We start from the raw sequence: 20,279 nt of genomic DNA on the forward strand, positions 1-20,279 counted from the left end.
GCAATCTTAAATCATCAAGAATTTACTTAATAGAGTTTTTGTATTTTATAATTCTTTCTCCAAAAACAAAAGCAAGATCACAAGGCTTTTGTGTTTTATAGCCATATTCAAATAACCAAACCAAAAGAGAAAGCATGAAAGTTATAGCCACTATTCAGAAGAAGGAAGCTATATGTTTTATTCCTCCAACTTGCATCAAAAGCATATTAAACACAATGTGAATGTCAGGCCTTAGGCCTCCTTTCTTTTTGAACTTCAGTTGAAGGGCTGCTTTACCCCCCAACTCATGGTCATGGTATTTTCGTGCAAACACTAATTCATTCAGCTTCTCATCCTAATTTTTCTGTGAACAGTGAAACTCAAATAGAAAACTAATGCTAGGATTCACTATGTAATAGGCTCCAGAGGGTACACTATAGGAAACACGAGTTGTAGTAAGTGGGATCCTTTAAGATATTACACTGTCATCAACGTTATCTGGACCAATTTTTACAAATTTAAACATTGTAAGATTTTTCTTTCTTTTTAAGAGAGTTTTAACCTATGACTTTCGCTGTTGAAAATAGCTTTTTATAATCAGACTAAAACATCAACCAGTTTTAACATTGTAAGATATTTGAAAAAAAGGAATCCACTTGATTTGGTTGGTAATGACTGATAGTTGATGATCACAAAAAATAAGATTTGGGAGGAGGTAGCTTGTGCCTGTAGTATTTTGGACTTTTTTTAAATAAAAAATTCTTTAGTAAGATATCCTTATCTATCTCTTGCTTCTAGCGTCTACTAATTAAACAATAGTTTTCTTTACTTAACTACTTAATTTAGGTTAGGTAAATTAGTTAAGTAAAATTATTAAGCATATTAATTAATAATAACTAATTAATGATTTAACAATTAGTAATAATATTGATTAGACTTGTTTTTAACACAAAATTATTAATAAAGTGATTAATAATAATTTATTTAATCAGATTTTAGGATTTATTTTAAGTATTTTAAAGAAAATTGAGGGCTAATTGCACTTACTTTGGATAGTTGGGCTTACACCCATTTACTTTTATTTTAACCAACAAGATATCTATTGGCACCATAAATCATTGTCAAGTTATATACCCTTTATCTCTAGTGCATGGATTCCAAACTAAATTTTGAAGTTCCATTCCTTTCTTAGTACTATACATTATGTTGAGATAGCAGAAGCCTTGATTTATTTTTATTTTTATTTTTGGTTATGAGTGAAGCAAAAAATTAGTGGGTTTGCTTGAAATAAAAGTTGAAAATTAGGAAAAAAAAACACATAGAGAACACACAGATTTACGTGGTTCGGCCTTAGGCCTACATCCACGGGTAGTGCCGGAGAAAGTTTCACTAAAAAAATAAGGAGAATACAAAGGTGACACAAAAACACACACAAAACCCAAGTCCCAAGTACAGCCAAAGAACGCTCTCTCACCACAACTAGCAAACAAGAATTTTCAAATTCTCTGAAGTCTAAACCCAGTCTGCAAAAGACCAAAGTTGTACATTTTAAAGAACTAAGCATGACTGGCTATATATACAAGTGCAAAGCCTATTTATTTGTTGCCATTGATATCTTCTCATCCTATTAATAAGCAATCACCAAATTTGGTTTGGTATTGAACGTGTATAAATGGAACTAATTCAACCCGTGTAACACTTTGTCTCTTTGGTAATCCACATTTCTTATAAAGCAGGGAGGGAATTGCAAGACCCTGATAACAAATGAAATTCCTCTGGGCTAGTAATAATTAAGTCACAGCAACTGGTTGCATCATCTGCTCCAACATGTGATGTTTGCATTCTTGGACTGTTGGAAATATAAGTAGTCATGAGATAGGGTGCAAATTATAGCACAACAGTCATCCTAAATGAAACCAAAAGTAGACAGTTATTATAGGAAAAAAAAAACAGTTATTTAATCAATATTTACCTCTACATTTTAGTGCCACTCTATTGCACAAAAGCACAAGCCCTACTCAAATGGTTGATGCATCAACTTCACATTTTTAAGAGATGATATTGGTTTCATTTGTCCTGGAACCTGTGAAAAGTGAGTCACCTGGCTTGGTTAGGACAAAATTCCACATTATAATCTGTGCTTACAGTTTCTTGATCAATGACAATTGAAATTGTTTGTTTGAACAAATCCGTATTGTATATGTTGCCATCTTGACGTAATAAGTGTATAACTGAAAAAACCTATTCAGTAAGGTCAAGAGATGAAACGAATTATGAAACAAGAAAATGGACTGAAATGTACCATTGGTAAATTTTCTATGTTCCATTAATTATATAATGTATGCAGATTTTAAGTTTTCCGCTTTACATGTATAAAGACATTTTTGCTATTATGGGATTTAGAATATAATGTTTCAATCACCCAGGAGACATTAAACCAAATGAATTGAAGTTAACATAAACACTTCAAATGATATGTTCTTAACAAAAATTTTGAAAACCATATGAGCAAGAGCAACAACAGTGAAAAACATTGTACATGACTTACACACAAAGCTTGCATTCCCTAATGTTAGTGAGTGCATGGACTGATTTAACATGTTCTCAATCCTAGAATTTTGAGAGAGCAACCAAAATAATATTCCACATTATCTACAATGAAGAATTATTGATGCAATAGTTTAGGTAGAAAACTAGGAATTTCATACATTGGAATTGAGAATGGGCCTCACTTCACCTTAAAAGAAAATTCCTGCATCGAAAAGTATTCATGTTAATTAGTTGTTAAATGGAATAAAACTGCAGGATTTTGTGTTCACATCCGAAGTCACCAAGAAAACGAGCTCCACTAACAGCAAAAGTTGACATAATCGTAAAATTAATACAAAGATATTGCAGCAGGTCTAATTAGCATTTGGACATTGAAAATAAATTTTCTCTTTGGGACCCAAATTGTTATAAAAGTGGTCATTTTTTCCTCCATTCAATTGCTACTGTTACATTGGACTCAATTTGAAAGTGACAACTCATGAATTTCTATGCTTGAGAACACAAGATTCTCAATTCATATGTTATTTTAAATATTTCACGCAGTCAGTTGTCCATCGCTTGATTATAACTTTATAATATGCTAATTAACTCCAAGAATGTTAGGCTACTTCAAAGATGAAAGTTCAAATGCATATCGAAGAAAAGATCCTTTATCATGGAAGTCTTAGGAGTGGAAAGTCACATTCTTTGCCCTGCGGCAACAGCTAGTCAGTCCAATATGAGTCACTAATTAATTTTAGATGAAAAGGTCTAATAAGTATCATGAATTCATTTAATATTTTCTTGGCAGCATAAATAATTTGAAAAAATATCATAATTTTCTCCATTCTATAGTTATTGGATTTTTAGCATTCAATCAGAAAGCTTTTTAACAACTTGCGAATTTGTATGCTTCATAACAGAAGATGTTGGATTCATATAATATTCCAGAGATTTCATATAATTAAATTGTCCTTGGGTGGAATTATAACTATATGGCACTAAGTACTATTCACCCAAAAAAACAGGAAAAAGGAAAAAGAGAAAAGAAAAAAAAAAACTTATATGGTATGCTAAGTTCCCCCAAGAATGTGAGGCTGCTTAAGAGAAAGAAGGCATTAAATGCTTAGTAAGAAAAACTACTGAAGAAACAAACCATTATCTCTTAGGAAAAACATTCTTTTTTTTCCTGCTCCAACAGCTAAGTCTAATGTAAATCATGAAAATGATAATCACTTAATTTTTTTGGTAAGTTGTACTACTCACTCATATTGTTAGTGCATGAACTGATGGCATTCTCACCAACTTAAGAATATCCATTTCTAGACTTATGAAGAAGAAAAGGCTACAAGCACTGGAACATCCAATCCTGTTGTAATTGACAAATTTTGACCCACTAAAATATTTCCCTTGATAGTTCTTTTGTTATGTAATTTCTAAAGGATGGTTTTTGTCTTTTTGAGTACTGATATGTACAAAATAGTGACAATTTGAAAAGCATATAAATAGCTTGCGTAAAAATCATCAGTAATATTTTTACATGAACATATAGCTGATGCTTCACAAGGAGTCATTGAAAAGTCAATCGATCAGTCTTCAGAAATTGAGCAACACTGAATCTAGGCAGCTCTCTAATTGCTAACACCAAGCTACAATCCTCATCCATTCCATCCTATCAAACATAAGTTTGTGAAATAAATTAGAAAAGAAAAGAGAGGAAACACCAAAGCAGTAATATTTCTACCAACTGGCAAAAAAAATTTCAAAACACATGAAGTAAGAAGAAATGAGATATGGCTTTTTGCTAGTCTCTAAATATTTTTATTACTAGTGTAGCAAGAAGAAACACACTCTCAAACACGTCCACCTAGTATTCAATGCTCCTGTGGCTAACTGGCTCCTGCTTCCCAGCATATAGAATCAAATTTCTGACAAAATCATCCTACCTGAAACAAAAGGAAGAATGAATGTAAATGTCTTCCAAGGGCTGGAAAACAAAAACATGCCAACATGCCATGATTCAAGAGAAGACCATGTCACAAAGTTGAGAGTAGCTAGTAAAGTATCACAACATTATTCACAACATTATTCTTACAAAATTTTTAGTATTCTTTGATGTGGTGGCATATGAATGGGAACTGAGGATATTTTTGGATTCACATTATACCAAAACACACACACACACACACACACTATACTCTTTATAAAGACTATTATCTAACAATTATATATCATTAATTATCAACAAGATCTGGAATTCTGGAAGCCACACACACACACACACAAACTATACTCTTTATAAGACTATTATCTAACAATTATATATCATTAATTATCAACAGGATCTGGAATTCTGGAAGCCACAACAGATGGTCATTGGCAAGGCAAAAGACTGAATTCATTCAAGCAGTGCCCTAAACTGTGCCTTCTTCTGGAAAAAAAAGTGTCATAATATGACCAAACTCTAAAGGATGAATAAAATGAAAGTTATTAGGAAATTTTTATATGCTATTTTCATTTCAATAATGCAAAGAAACACAAATTTTGCATTAAAAATAGATATATACCCACTATAAAGACAATGCAAAAATAGTTTAGAGACTTTTAATCATATGGAGACATTGGAATGTCAAACGCAGGTAGGGAATTCGTCCAATAGGTGCAGCTAAATGGTAAAAGGTAAGTAGACAGAACACAGTACTACAGAATAGAAAATTTTTCACATGCAGTCAGGACAAGTGGCTATGAATTGCATTTAAAAAAAAAACTGCCGAATTCTAAAAAGTATATCCAAAAAAAAATCCCTTGCAATGGAAATTGAATCACAAAAATTGGCATCTATGTATTGAGTTTCCCAAAATTGGCAAGGTAAGCTACACACCCACCTGATGGGCCTTGAACCCAAGACCCATCCCTCCACCTAGCACTCATAGGGGGAAGAGGTGCCCGCTGAGTTAGAGCTCACTGGCCAAATCTTCCTCATCATTAATTCAAGTACCAAGACATAATCCTAGTGGATTTACCGAAAAATCAACAGTAGAGGATTGCTGTTGGTGACATTCCCAGTCGGACAAAGATTGCATACATCATTTTGTAATTTGATTTCCCTTTGTTGCTAGTGCATCCAAACTAACTTCAAAAGTTTCCTCCCTGTCTTAGTGCTACACTTTCTTTCTTTGGTAATCCACATTAATTCTAAGTCAGGGAATTGCAAGACCATTAATAGCCAAGGAAAACTCCGGTGGGCCAGTAATACATAAGTCAAAGAACCTGTTGGCATCATCTGTTCCGATGCGTGACCTAAAAGTTAGTAGCATCCCAGATTGTAAAAGTAGTAATGACAAGTTGCATATTATGTCAAGAGCATTGTTAATTACACACCGGTGTATATGATGTGTGCGTGCCACGTCAACTGAAATCGTGGATTCAAAACATGACATCACAATTTAAGTGAGAAATTGTGTTTTGAACACAAGATTTCCAAAGTGTAGTGTGTATGAAGTGTGCACTCCACGGTTTGCAACAACAATTTCCATTATATCAAAGCGTTCATCCTAAAAAAAGCCAAAAGTAGACATAATACTTTAATCAATATCTAATCTTACCTTTTTTTTTTCCACTCTACTACACAAAACCACAAGCCCTGCACTGACTGTTGAGTGTTGATGCAGCAACTTCATAGCTTTAAGAGAAAATATTGGTGGCTTTTGTCATGTTACCTGGTTTAGTCAGGACAAACTCTACATTATAATTGTTACAATAATGGTTAACATAAAAAAAAAAATCCTATCACTTTAAGATTTTGGGACAACTAGTAGTTTATCATGGCATCAAAATATGTGTTCTTAAGTTTGAATCCTATCTCCACTCTACCTCCCATTTCAAAGGGATGCTTTCCGAGTCCTACTTATGTACATAGGAAAGAGTAAACATTTCCAATATCTTGACATGAACATAAACTAATGCTTCACAAGGAATGAGATATTAAGCTATATCTACAACCATGTAGTAATCGGATTGCTACCACCAAACAATCATCTTCATCCATTCCAGCCTATCAAAATTAAATTCAAATAATAAATTAAAAATTTAAAAAAAAAAAAAAAAAAAAAGGAATAGAGAGTAAAATAAGTGTTTTTACCATCTTACAATTAAATTTCCAACAAGTGAACCTTTTTAGCCTAATCTATGTGGTAAGATATAATAAAGATGAGAATGAGATACTTACCAATTTACTTTTTTCTAGTTGCTGCATATTCGTTTTCACCAGTATGGATGGAAGACATATAAACTACTGATATCTTGTCTGTTTAAGTATTCAAAGCTCTGGCATACGGACTCCTACAACTGAGAAAATCACCATACCTAAAAAGAAAATGAGGATTGAAAAGCGAGAGAGTAGTATCTAACAATCACAGGGAACTTAGAAAGGAGATGCATGAATATAAAGAAACAGGGGAGTTAACACCAAGCTATGGTCTTTTTCCATGCCATACTACGAAACATAAGTTCGAGTACATAAATAAATAACCATGTATGAAACTTAAATGATTTACCACTTAATTTTTCAGTTGTGGCTTGATAACTGCAATACCAACTTGCTTTGTATAAACAACCAACTCTTTGCAGTTTTTATATTCCAAGCTTGCCTATATTCTGCACACAGAATCAAATGATCAAAAAATTCACTATGCTCTTAATTGAAGGGGAACAGGAGGATTGAATTTTGACAGAGATATATGGACCTATAGAAACTTTGGAGCAGAACATATCTTTGGGTCTTTTTTTTTTTTTTTTTGCTAATAAGTTTGGAAGCAGATCATATTTCTGAAATGCATTTAATATTAATCCGGTATAACATAGCCGATCCCAAAATTTTAGGACCAAGGCTTTGTTGTTGGGTTGGACTAGATCATCCTACTGAATAATGATTATTCACCATAAATCTATTCCAACATCTCCAAGTTATTTAAAATCAACTCTGCCAACCCAAAAGTGCAGTCTTATCATTTATACCAAGGTACAGATGCTTAGAACAAAGAAACAAGTTAAGGATTTACGTGTCTCCCAACCCCCCCCCCCCCTTTTTTCCCCTTGAAGGAAAAAGGAACACAAAAACAAGATAATTAGCTGAGCTGTTCACTTGCTGCACTTGCACTAAAGGTTCTCTATAGGCTTAGATATTTATCCCTAGCTTTGTTTCATGCTTCCAATTTGTTTTCCATCTAAGATCAAATAAACTGGGAGATCATCAAAAAACACAGAGAACAAAGAAGAAGAGTTAAGAACGTAGCATTTGAATCACTACAAAAGATTAGGATTCATAATTAACCTACATTTTCTATTCATAATTAACCTACATTTATCTAGAAACATAGAAGATGAACCAAGTTCAGGCCCTATCAGCTATAGGACATAAACCTTTTTAGGTGGACCATCCCCTCTTCCCCATTAGTGACATCGTGATATTTATTAAGCTTTTTTCTTTTATTTGGAAGAAAATGGATTAACTCAATATCGCCATAGTGTTAAATGCCAAAAATCAGAGATCCCACTGGAACACTACTCCAAATTACTCAATAACCTTTGATTACTGGTGACTCTAACCAAGTACCTGAGCTAGATCAGTTTCTGAAATCCTCAAAGTATCCAAGGAATAGATCCTTCGCCATATTTTCCACAAAAATCTTCAAATTTTTTAGATGATCCACACTCACTTGATGATTAATCCCATTAAATCTGTTAATAAACAAAAGGCATATTCATTTTAAGGCCATTCATGTAAACAAATTACAAAGGAGCAGGATTATGCAATGACAAAAAGGATAACAATATTTCAATAACAACGAAAAACAAAAAAAACCATTAAATTCTGTTTCAGTGCATCACTATTGGCATCCTAGAAATGCAATGCAAATCTTCTAGAGCTTTAATTTTGAGGCAAAATTTCTTCACAACAAAACAGAGTATCACACTTTAACCTTTCTTAACAAAACAGAGAATGGCCACTATATAACAATGGAATCCTTGGCTCCACATTGCATGAATCAAAATAACAAAGCCGTTTTTGCAAAAGGCTTAAACTAAAACTCAATAAACTAAGAAGGAGAGTTGCATTCCAGAAAAGAAAAATGAAGAAAAAAAGAAGAAGAGAGTGAACAACTAGAAAGAGCACTTGTTCATGGATAATATTGGGGTTGGCCAAATCTTTCTTGTTGAAAAATAACGAAAAGCAAAACTTTTAAACAATGTCCAACAGTTTGGTTTCTTTCAAATCAATCTTGGATTTTTCATTGTTAGAAAATGTGAAAAACATAAAAGTTTCACTAAAGTGAACCCAATACAATTATATACCATTAGTATATTTATTGTTCTAATATTTTGGAAATCCACAAAAAAAAAATAAAGAAAGAGAATTAAAAATTTCTCTGTTTTTTGGAAATCAACAAAATATAAAGAATAGAATTCCCAAAAATTTACTCTGTTTTCTCAGCAACCATACATAAATTATATAAGAAAATCAAGAAAATTAAAAAAATTAAAAAAAAAAAAAAAAAAAGTAAAAAGTGAAGAGCTACCAAGCTCAGAAATTGCAGAAGACATACCAGAGGTTATGTTGCAAGTGGCATGGTCGAGGCTGAGAGGGCTAGTGTTCTTGAGGTAGCCCAAGAGGAACTGACTGAAAAATGGACTGGTTCACATTTTTTCAGCATATAAAATCACCGATTCCGTATTTCGATAACAGGGACGTGAGCGATTTTGAACCAGTCTTCCCCAATGCCCTTTTCACATCTTTTCTCTAAGTCAGGACATCCGTCAATTGTTAGCTTTTGCAAAGACTTGAGAGAAACCATCTCATCAGGAAGTGATTTGAGATTTGGACAATCGTAAATCAAAAGATCTTCAAGGGACGTGAGATTACTAATCCCATTGGGAATTGATGTTAGGTTGTGGCTGTGTACAATTCGAAGGCGTACAACTGAGGTGAACTCTGGGAAAAACGTCAAATTCGGAACTCTATCGTAATGCAAAGAACTGAGGCATTTAAGATGCTGCCATTCGGTGCCATCATCACCCATGTCACTAATCGAATCAAACAGCTCACAATCAAAAATCGACAAGCGCTCCAGTGAGGTGAGATGGGGCACGGCTAGAGATAGAGATTTCAGCTTAGGGCCTCCACGTATGTATAGTTGCTTGAGAGAACTCAGGTTTGACAACCAATCATCTGGTAGAGCCTCCGTATCGTCTATAGAACTTAAAGTCATAGACTTTAATTTGGAAAAAGGAGAGGACAAGAAAGAGGAGGAAGAAGGAAGCGAAGAAGTCATCGCTATTGTCGGTTGTAAAGCTTTCAAACTGACTCCCCACAACTCTAGACTTTCTTCAAGATACCGAAATGGAGGCAGGGAAGTTAGATTAGGGCAATCCACAATACATAACTTAGAAAGATGAAGGAATGAAGGCAGTGACTGGTGATGCGGATGTTGTTGGTGATCTGTTGTTGATGTGCTCCTCCACCATCCCTTCAGATTAGGGCAGTTGGAAATATAAATTGACTTCAGCGATGGGAAGAAGGATGAAGTAGGAACCTCCTCATTTATATCACCATCTGATATGTACTCCAAAACTTTCATATTATCAAGCGATAGACGTTCCAGAGAGTGGAGTTGAGACAATCGTGGAAGCTGTTGACATCTCTTACAATCATATATACTTAACCAAACCAGATTCGTGAGCAAAGAAAGCCAACTTGAAATTCTCACACCCCCATACCCTTCCACAGTCAACGATTTAAGATTTTGGTGTGGTTCGAGGCCTTCTAATAACTTCTCATCACCATCGATGTCGTTGTCGTCATCAGAATGAATAAGTCGACCACCTGTATGCCAATTTAATGTCAACCTTTCAAGATATTGTTTTGCCCTTAAATTGGCAGCACTGGGTTCAGAATAAACATCTTCCAAACATCTCAAATTTGAGATTCGTAGTTCTCCTCTCAAGGAGTTTAGCGAATTCAATTCGGCTAGCCCACTACTAATAGGCCCAGAGGTAGAAGCTTGGTTGTCTCTCACAACAAATGATGATAACGTTTGAAGGCATGTCATTTGCCCTAATCCAACAGGCATATGACTCAAACGGTGACAAAATAAATTCTCAAGATGCCTGAGGCCAACCAAAAATCTAATGTCTCTAGGTAATTCTTTAAGATTCACACAATGATTGACTTTTAGTGTTTGCAAATTCCAAAGTCTAGAAATAGCATTAGGGAGAGTTTCAATACCTCGATTCTCAGAAAAATCAAGGAAAGTAAGATGTATTAACTTTTCAATAGAATCTGGTACTCTCTCAATATGCACTCCTCGTAAACCCAATGCACGCAATCTTTTGCAACTCAAAAAAAGTTTATTCATCATTGATATGTCTGTTTCCCTCGCCCTACAACCGCAACTAGGTACAAATGTTAGAAGACATGTACGTAACTTCTCTGCTCTAACTAGCAAACTTGAAGTCTCAATAAAAGATGTGCCAATATAAAATGGAATTGACACATGACGAGTTTTTTCATCAAAATTGTTTCCATCCAAAGTAATTATTCTGCACTCTGCCCCTGCAACAAATTGTGCAAGATCATGAATTAAATCATGCATCTTGTATTTTAATCCTCCCACTGCTTCTTCAAAGAAGGACCTTCGAAGCAAATCCATGAAACACTCATCTGCAACTTCTTCTAATTCTTTGTTTTTGTTTGATGGTCGGATGAAACCTTGTGCTATCCATAGTTGTATGAGTGTCACCTTATCGATCTCATAGTCTTTAGGAAACAAGGAACAAAAGGCAAAACAAACTTTTAAATGTGATGGAAGATGATCATAACTCACCTTCAGAATTGGAAAAATGTCATTTTTTTGTTGAGATGCAATTTCCAGTATATTATTATTGACATATGACCATTTATGCTCAGCTTTTTCCAAGCGCAATACATTTCCTATAGACTTTATGGCAAGGGGTACCCCTCGACATTTGTGCACAATTTCCCTTCCAATTTCTTCTAGTCTAGGATTCTTGGTCCCTTGCCCTTGCCCTTTTCTAAATGCAATTTGCTTGAATAACAACCAAGACAGATCATCATTGAGACCTACAAGAGTGTATATTGGACCTAGGCATGCAATCTCTGCTACCAATCTCTCACGCGTAGTTATTACAATTTTACTTCCCTTAGCACCACCCATTAAAAGGTTCATCAAACGTTCCCATTCTAGATGATCCTTATTCCACACATCATCCAAGACAAGTAAGTACTTCTTTTGACTAATTATTTCACGAAGCTTATCTTGTAATTTATCCATGCTATGGTCTACAGGTTCCGTACCTGTAGCCGATATTATTTTCTGAATGATCATTTTCACATCAAAGCCATCAGATATACATATCCACATTTTTGGCTCAAAATGTTCTTTGATGTTCTCGTCATTATATACAAATTGAGCAAGTGTGGTTTTTCCTAACCCACCAATCCCCACTATAGGAACAATTGAAACATTCTCTTCATTATTAGGCTCCAACAACAGTTTAATGATGGCCTTTTTATCATCCTCTCTCCCAATAACTTTTTCATCAGGCACAAATGAGTGAGTCTCTTCCCTATCCATACTCACAGGTGGCTCTACAGTCAAGTTAAACATTTTCCTACCTTCCGCTATTGCATCTAGTTTCTGCTTCATCGCATTAATTTTACGACCCATCTGTACACGAAAAACAACTGGGTTTGAATCAGTTGAAAAGAAATCGCGTACCTTTTTTGTAATATTCCCAGTTATACCTCCTCGTCGTAAAGCTTCAGTGTAGAACTCACCCAACAAGTCATCTGCTTCATAAACTGCGTCCTTGAGCTTTTCGAGCCAGTCCTTAACTTGATGGTTATGACTCTGCTGCTCTGCTGCATCCCAAAGTACAGCTTGAATCGTGGAAACAGTGTCCTTGATGTTTCCAAGTTCAGCTTCGACATCCCAAAGGGATGCGACCTCTTTGAAAGCCCAAGAGCCCAATTCTTCAATGATTTTTTGAGCAACGCCATAGAGCATTCCTTCGCCCATTTCTCTGTTGCGTGGAAAAGGAACTTTGAAGCACAGGACGAAAGCTAGAGGATGGGCTTGAAGTGCTCCAATGTTGGTGAAGGTAATAGTGCTGTGACAAGTTTGAAAGTGGAAGTGTTAACATTATCAGTTTTCCTTTATGATTACTTAGAAGAATCATTATCATGCATAGGAAAATAACAAGAAGCAACATTTCAGTGATTGGCCCATGCATTATTGAAGTTAAAGTCTAGGTCGTCGTTACAATGAATCCAATGAAAACCGTGTGGTCCAGAACAAATCACCAGTATACAACGATACCATTGAAAACCGGGTGAAGCATGTCAAATTAAAGGTGGGTACTCCACCAAATCAAATTACCAATATGACCATGTCTTAAAGGTTGGTCCTACTCCTCCACCAGAACCAAAAAAAAAAAAAAAAAGGAAAATGACGCGGGAGTGAACCAACGCTATTTTTTCTAAATCATATCATATCATATTATATATAATTAAAGTTAGGCTTAGACGTTGTGATTGTGCCAAGTGACTACACCAAATTACAGAAATTTGAATAAATTTTTAGATTTTAAGAATAGATATATACATATTTTTTGGATAAATATGATAAATCAAGAAAGGAAAGAAAGTAATATTTGGCTTACAACTATAGCAATTGTGTTTATCTAAAATGTTATCAACAAAGTCTAAAATCAATACACTCTTCATCTAATCCTTTTTTTTAATTTAAATAAGTCGCTATCCCGTGCGATGTACGGAAAAACTAGACTTTGAAAAAAAGATCCAACAATGAGCAAATAGACATTTTGCTAGATAGTATTTTTTTTTTTTTTTAAAAGAAATATTTAACTTCAACACTTATTCATAGTTTAGAAGTGTTGTTTAACATTGAATGTTATTGAGTTGCAAGTGCAAAGTTACTGAAACTTACAAAGTAATTCACAACTCTTAAATCAGTAAAGCAAAACTCCCAATAGTTATATATACACACACTCAAACCAAGTATAAACTGACACTCAAACCTAATATAAACTGCAAATATATAAACAAAGACCATGATATGAGGAAGACATGCGAAGTTTCAAATTTGAGTAGCAATCTCGTAATAATAACAATATAGACAATTCAAAATATGGAACAATATCAAAATTATAATACCTAATTCCATTATCTTTAATGCTAAATTCAAACAAATAACTAATTGAAATTAATCCAAACAAATAATTAATTGAAATTAATCCAAACAAATAATTAATCAACCAAAAATCATAGCTTTTAATAGGAAAACAAAAAAATGACATGAACCGGAATAAAAAGCATTTAAGGTGAAAAATTAAGATCAACCCCAAGACTTAAACTTCAAAATTTATAAAATCCCCAAATTTTACTTCAAAACCAAACCAAATTCAACAAATTTATATATAACATACCAGATAAAAATTTATCATTCACAAGGTTAGAAGGTATAGGCTGCAGTTTTGATTTTTCTCCAAAAAAATAGAGATACTTTATCTACCACTACAATATAAAAAAATAATTAGTGGAAATTTCAACCTAAAAACCAAACTCACAAAAACAATATCAATACAAATATGGAGATTAACCCAAATACTCAAAAAAAAAAATCAATTCTAAATATAACAAAAGAATAAGATAGAAAGAAAATCTTAAATATAAACAAATATCCAAATATGTTGAATTGAAATTTTATTAATAATAACAAAATAAAAAAATTCGACGTAAACTTCATTAATCAAAGAATAAAGTTGAATTAGATTGCTTACATAACCGAAGCAAAAAACAGAGACTAACGTAAAATATATATTTATATATATATATATATATATAATCAATGTTTGAGTTTAAGTTGGACATATTAGACTTTCTCAAAAAAAAAAAAAAAAAGTTGGACATATTAGAGAGATAAAGTTTCACTCCTTATTAAGTTTGAATTAAACAAAAATAATGATAATGATGAATTTGAGTTTAACTTGGATTTTTTGGAGAGATAGAGTTTCATTCCTTGTTAAATTTAGACTAAACAAAAATAATTTTATTTAAATATTGTGCTGACGTGGAAAACGGTGGGAGCTTCAGAGGTTACGGTTTAATATATATATATATAGATTATATTATCATGTGTAACAAAAAAACAACATAGTACACATAAAAATAAAGTATTAGATGAAGACTTTGAATAAACATACCTCCTATGTTAATTCTTCTTCTCTTATAATTCCTGAAATGATTAGAAATCTAATTTCCACACAATTGAAAATTCTCACTCTCTACCAAATTACAGAAATTCTGTTAGATTTTTTTAAAAAAATATAGACATTTCTCTGGTTCTAATCTTCTTTTCCTATAATTTCTAGAAACACGTTTTTGAATTTCTTTCCTTGAAAATAGGGGCGTTTACAGACCGGTCTAGAGTTGATTTTGTGCACAATTTAAACAATCACTTTGAGTCGTGAAGAAGAAAACTTGCAACTCATAAAGGGTTCCAGAACATATATTAATATTTATTTCATCAAGTAAGTTTGTAATCTTAAGTTCCAACTAGTTTTGTAACTGAACCTTACCCTTTAAAGAAATACCTTATTCATTTTCAGCATAGTTTTTATTTCTATGTCTTGAATTATTAGTCCCTCCCTTTTTCCTTTTTTTTATTTTTTTGGAGAAACCTTGTACCGGTACTCTAAATTTGAACAGCTAACGAAGATTGGCCTTAGGTGAGAATAACAACCACATGACCAATGTCCAGTTAATTGTAAACTCAGCTTCCAATTTTTCGACAAAATTTAACACATCACCACTGCATTTAAAAGTATATACATACTAGTTGAAGGTCCGTGCGTTGCACGGTTTTATGTTAAAACTTGTAGAATATATATAATTATTATAACCAAATAAGTAATTATTATAACGAAAGGAATAAATTGAATTGGTATAACAATTATCTTCTAACATACCAATTGTGCCACAATATCATTTATAGTTACATGTATCAAACTCAGGCATTCGAATTTTATATCTAATGAATTTAAAATATAAGCTATTTGCAGTATTGTTAACAATAATATTAATGATTAAAATCTTTAGACAAAAAAACATAAAATTGACCACTTTTTAAAGATAGAACTCTTCGAGGAATAGAACCTTTCTTCTAATTAAAAAAAAAAATTGCAAAGTTCTACATCTAGATTTCAAACCTTTCTTGGGGTACTCGAAACCTTTTATGGAAAACCTGAAAAAGAAAAAAAAAAAAAAAATTAAACAGAGTTAACAAAACAAAGTACCATATACATTGCAAAATTGTATGTAAATTTAATGGTCTACGATTGGAATTTGCTATGACAACTTACATATATATTAGTCAACAAAATAATTAAATTGGATCAAACAATTAATATATGAATTACATCTAACATAAGGAAATTACCTCCTCAAAAAGGGAAAAACATAAGGAAATTAACTTAAACAAAAGGCAACAAATACATAATTCGTATTTAATTGGTTCTAATAAAAAATTATAAAAAATAAATACCTACATGATTGTTGATAGAAAATTCGAAGCCTAAATAAAAAAAAATGTACAATAAGCTGGAGAATGAAATCCTACACCAATTAACGTTGTATGTGTATATATATATATACTCCACCTAGAAAAGGAGTCCAAGTAAAAATCAAATACACAAAATTTCTTGAAGTTACCTAATCAAGAAGTTTGGGTTAATTACATATTAGTTTTTTTTTTTTTTTAACTACTCTATCCCCAAAAATTAGTTAACATTATTTGGAAGATCGTTATTAAATTTTTTTAAATTTTTTTTTTATTGTTTACATTAGAATTAATACCCAAAAGAAAAAAAACTTAAGGAAAGCCATATGTTTTTTTTTTTTTCGATATACACTTACGTTGTGATAACGTTGAATTAGAGATAAGAATGAATTAAAGTCCTGACATTTTGAATTTGAGATATAAATAAATTAGAGTCTTGATTAATCTAATATTAATTTACAGTTTTTTATTTCATTTTTTTTTAGAGATACACTTACTTTATGACAACAATGAATTAAAGGTAAGAATGAATTAGAGTCCTGATTAATCTATCATTAATTTACCTACAATCTTACATGAATTGGTTTTTTATTTGATGCTTACTATATAATTTCTTTTGATTAATCTAATATTAATCTATACCTACAATCAGCCGTGATAGTCGCTAACCGTGCGATGTACCTGTTAATAAAAGTTTAAAATAATATGAAGTAAATAGTATGAAGTATTCTCATCGACGCATAATAATCCTATTGGCTCAAATAGTCCACCAAAAGAACGCCTAAGTTAAACCTATTAAAAAAAACCAAATGATAAACCAAATAAAAAAAGGTCACCAAGTTGAAGAAAGAAGAACTCCTGCATTTTTGTTTTTGTTTTAGTAAAAGATAGAAAAAAAAAAAAAAAAAAAAAAAAAAAATCTTAAGTTGAACCTATTAAAATAAATAAATAAACGAAAAATAGGTATAGCGTGACGTTTTATTTTATTTTATATATGGTAACAACAGTTCTAATCGGTTTCAAATAACTCTGACAATTAAATGATATGGATGGAGCCATGCTGGATGATCTTTCTTGAGATTTTGAGGATGATCTTTCTTGAGATTTTGAGTATGTTAGCAACAACCACACCAATTTTAGCGTGTGTCTAATTCTCTAAGCAATGGTCAAAAAGCAAAATTTTTATTTCTTTACTTTTAGTTTTTTTAAAATTTAAAAATTTAATAAAATTTTTGCAATTTGGTGAAGCCATGACGTTTTCACAGCGTCTAAGCACAAATTTTATCATATACTAACTTTTGACCCATACGTTGCACGGTTTTATAAAAAAACTCATAAAATAAATGTATAAATAATTATATATTTTAAAAGATTCGATAAAGAAAAAAAGAAAAAAATATCTAGTGTAAATAATTATCTCACTAAAATAATGCATAAAATTTCTTCCTAAAACTAAATCAAATTGATAATTATTTAAAAAAAATACTAAACAATTGATAAATATAAAAGTAATATAATCTTAATAATATTATAAATTAAAATTAAAGTTAATAACTCAAGAATACACATGTAGAACATCATGATAATTTGATATAACATAAAAATCAAATAAAAAAATTGTTAAAATTAATCTATTAATTCTAAGACCCTAAGCCTAAGCATATAAATTAGATCAAAGCTAAAAAGAATAACAGTTTAAACAAAAGACAATCAATACACAAAACCTAATCAATTTAATAAAAACAAAATAAAAAAACAAAGGAGGAGCCTTTAAAAACCCGACAATGTTTCCGAACGTTTTGAATTCATTAATTAAAATCACATGAAAACAAAAAATCAAAAATAACACTAAATAAAATATACAAAATGAAAATAATAATAATAAAAGAAGAAAAAATGCATATTTGCATTGTCTTGGGATTTAGGAATTCACTCCAAAAAGGTTAAATAGAATTCTATATATTAGTAGAGTTTCATTTGAAATATAACTCATTTAAATCTTATCAAAATTAAAGATATCTAATTTATTCCATAAATATTGGAATTAAAAAAAGGTCAAATGAATAGAATGAAAAAAAAAAAAGATATATACTGTTCTTTGGGATAGATTTATATTAATAAGAATTTGAATTATGCTTATCCCTTAATAAGGGATAATCAAGTCTTGTAGCTTGATATTCTGTTATAATAATATTAATTTAATAATATTAAAATTTTGAAAACTTAAATGAGAAATATTATCTAAATTAAATTTTTTTATATTAAATATTATCTCCTAATTTAAGAAATATCTTCTGACAAAAAAAATTATATGCTAAATATTATCCCCTAATTTAAGAAATATATCCTAACAAATAAAAATAATAATGTTAATTACATAATAAATATTATTTAAATTAAATTTTTATATGTTAAATATTTTCTCTTATTTTAAGAAATATATCTTAATAAATAAAAAAATAATGTTACCCTAATTTTATTTAATGATACAAATGAATTATTTAGTTCTTTAAAAATATAAAAATATCTGCAATTTGGTGAAACCATTTGTCGCAACCATAGCATCTAAGACTAACCTTTATTATATAGTATTCTCCCTCCATTCCACTTTATTTATCCTGTTTGAAAAGTCAAAACTTTTAACTATAGATCATTTATTTATTGTCTTATCTAACTTTTAATAATGTATAAATTTTCAAAATTATCTTTAAATAAATTTATCAAAAAATTGAATTAGTAAATTAATAAGGATATAATAAGACCAACAATAAATTAATGACTTATTTTTAAAAATATGATAATATTTTGAGACAATCTAAAATGGAATAAAAGACAAACAAAATAGAACAGAGGAAGTATATAATATGATATATATAATAATAATAATATGATATGACATACATATTCGTCTAACTTGACTTCACGATGAAGTAAATGAATTATCTTTTTATCTTCCTTAGTCTTATCAGACATATAATAAAAGATGTTATTCATAGGTTGGATGGTTAAAAATAAATAAATAAATAAAACTTAGACGCAATTTTTTATTTTCTGTAGGATACTAAGTATTTTAATAGTATGTTGTGTACAGACCCAAAAATGCTCCAGCGGAGAACTATAAACATAAAATAGTACTCAATACATATCTAATTCCCATTTTTTTAAGTCAAAAAAAAAAAAAATCAGTGTACTGGTTACATAAAAATCTACTGCTTAATTTTTGAACCCGTTTTTAAACCCGTTTGATTCGGCTTTAAGTAGCCAAAACGCACCTTTTTGAGAGCAAAATTGAAATTCAGGCGTTTGGTAAAATTTCAAAACGTGCTTTCTCAAGAAAGCTGTGTTTTGAAATGCAAAGAATTGAGCTAAAACGGGCGGGTAGGTTTAAGGAGCTTTTGCGTTTGCAAAAGCGCTTTTAATCAATATTACCGTTAGAAATACAAGAAATGACCCAAATTACCCTCATCTCACTAACCATAAAATACACTGAAAACTGAAAAGATAAACATAGAGATTAAGAGAAATTACCTGTGAAGATCAAGGTGAAGAAGTGCGTGGGTGTGGGTTGAGAGAGGTATTGAAGATTTTTGGTGAAAGTTAGAGAAATTATCTGTGAAGATCAAGATGAAGAAGTGCGTGGGAGTGAGCTGTTTGTGGTTGAATCTAGAGAAAAAGAAAAGAATAAAGAAGATCAAGGTGAAGAAGTGCGTGGGTGTGGGCAATGTGGCTGAATGTGTGGAGGAAAGTAGGGAGAGATAAAAGAAATGTTATGTTCTGGAATGAGCGGACGAAATGGTAGTCTGGTGAAGAAGAAAAGTATAAAGAAAAGTCAAAAGTTAAAATAGGGAGAAGGTAAATAATGCGTGTGTGGAGGAAAAAAAAAAAAAGTGGAAAAAAAATATAAATAACGTGTGGAGGAAACAAAAAGGGAAAACAGAGAAAAATAACATAATAAAACAAAGAAATGCTACAATGATATTTTTATAATAAATTTTAAGTGATTAATTGTTACTGGTTAATGTTAATAAAAAAATAATTTAAATAGTGTGTTTAAATTAAAATCAGTAACAACTTACTATATATGATTTGTGATGAAAATATTAAAAAATTATT

General features: G+C 31.3%; 1 protein-coding gene across 20 annotated transcripts; it reads right to left on the reverse strand.

Moving 5' to 3' along the window:
- Positions 1-1,313: 1,313 nt before the first annotated feature.
- On the reverse strand, positions 1,314-19,984 carry LOC126723896 (putative disease resistance protein RGA4). 20 transcript variants are annotated; one of them, XM_050427880.1, is made up of 14 exons: positions 19,695-19,984; positions 15,817-15,851; positions 14,035-14,122; positions 9,114-12,696; positions 8,123-8,247; positions 7,065-7,164; positions 6,737-6,873; positions 6,114-6,227; positions 5,394-5,791; positions 4,360-4,454; positions 4,049-4,180; positions 2,688-2,731; positions 1,952-2,062; positions 1,314-1,828 (listed from the first exon to the last, which is right to left on the reverse strand). In XM_050427880.1, exon 4 carries the CDS (start codon positions 12,603-12,605, stop codon positions 9,228-9,230), a length of 3,378 nt encoding a protein of 1,125 aa, XP_050283837.1. In that variant the 5' UTR covers positions 12,606-12,696; positions 14,035-14,122; positions 15,817-15,851; positions 19,695-19,984; the 3' UTR covers positions 1,314-1,828; positions 1,952-2,062; positions 2,688-2,731; positions 4,049-4,180; positions 4,360-4,454; positions 5,394-5,791; positions 6,114-6,227; positions 6,737-6,873; positions 7,065-7,164; positions 8,123-8,247; positions 9,114-9,227. The 20 variants fall into 20 exon arrangements, with proteins under 20 accessions (XP_050283837.1, XP_050283848.1, XP_050283847.1 ...); XM_050427891.1 differs by lacking the exon at positions 14,035-14,122 and having other exon boundaries at positions 6,737-6,855; XM_050427890.1 differs by lacking the exon at positions 14,035-14,122 and having other exon boundaries at positions 5,594-5,791.
- Positions 19,985-20,279: the final 295 nt, after the last annotated feature.

This window comes from Quercus robur, chromosome 4 (genome assembly GCF_932294415.1).
Source record: "Quercus robur chromosome 4, dhQueRobu3.1, whole genome shotgun sequence".
NCBI classification, from domain to species: domain Eukaryota; kingdom Viridiplantae; phylum Streptophyta; class Magnoliopsida; order Fagales; family Fagaceae; genus Quercus; species Quercus robur.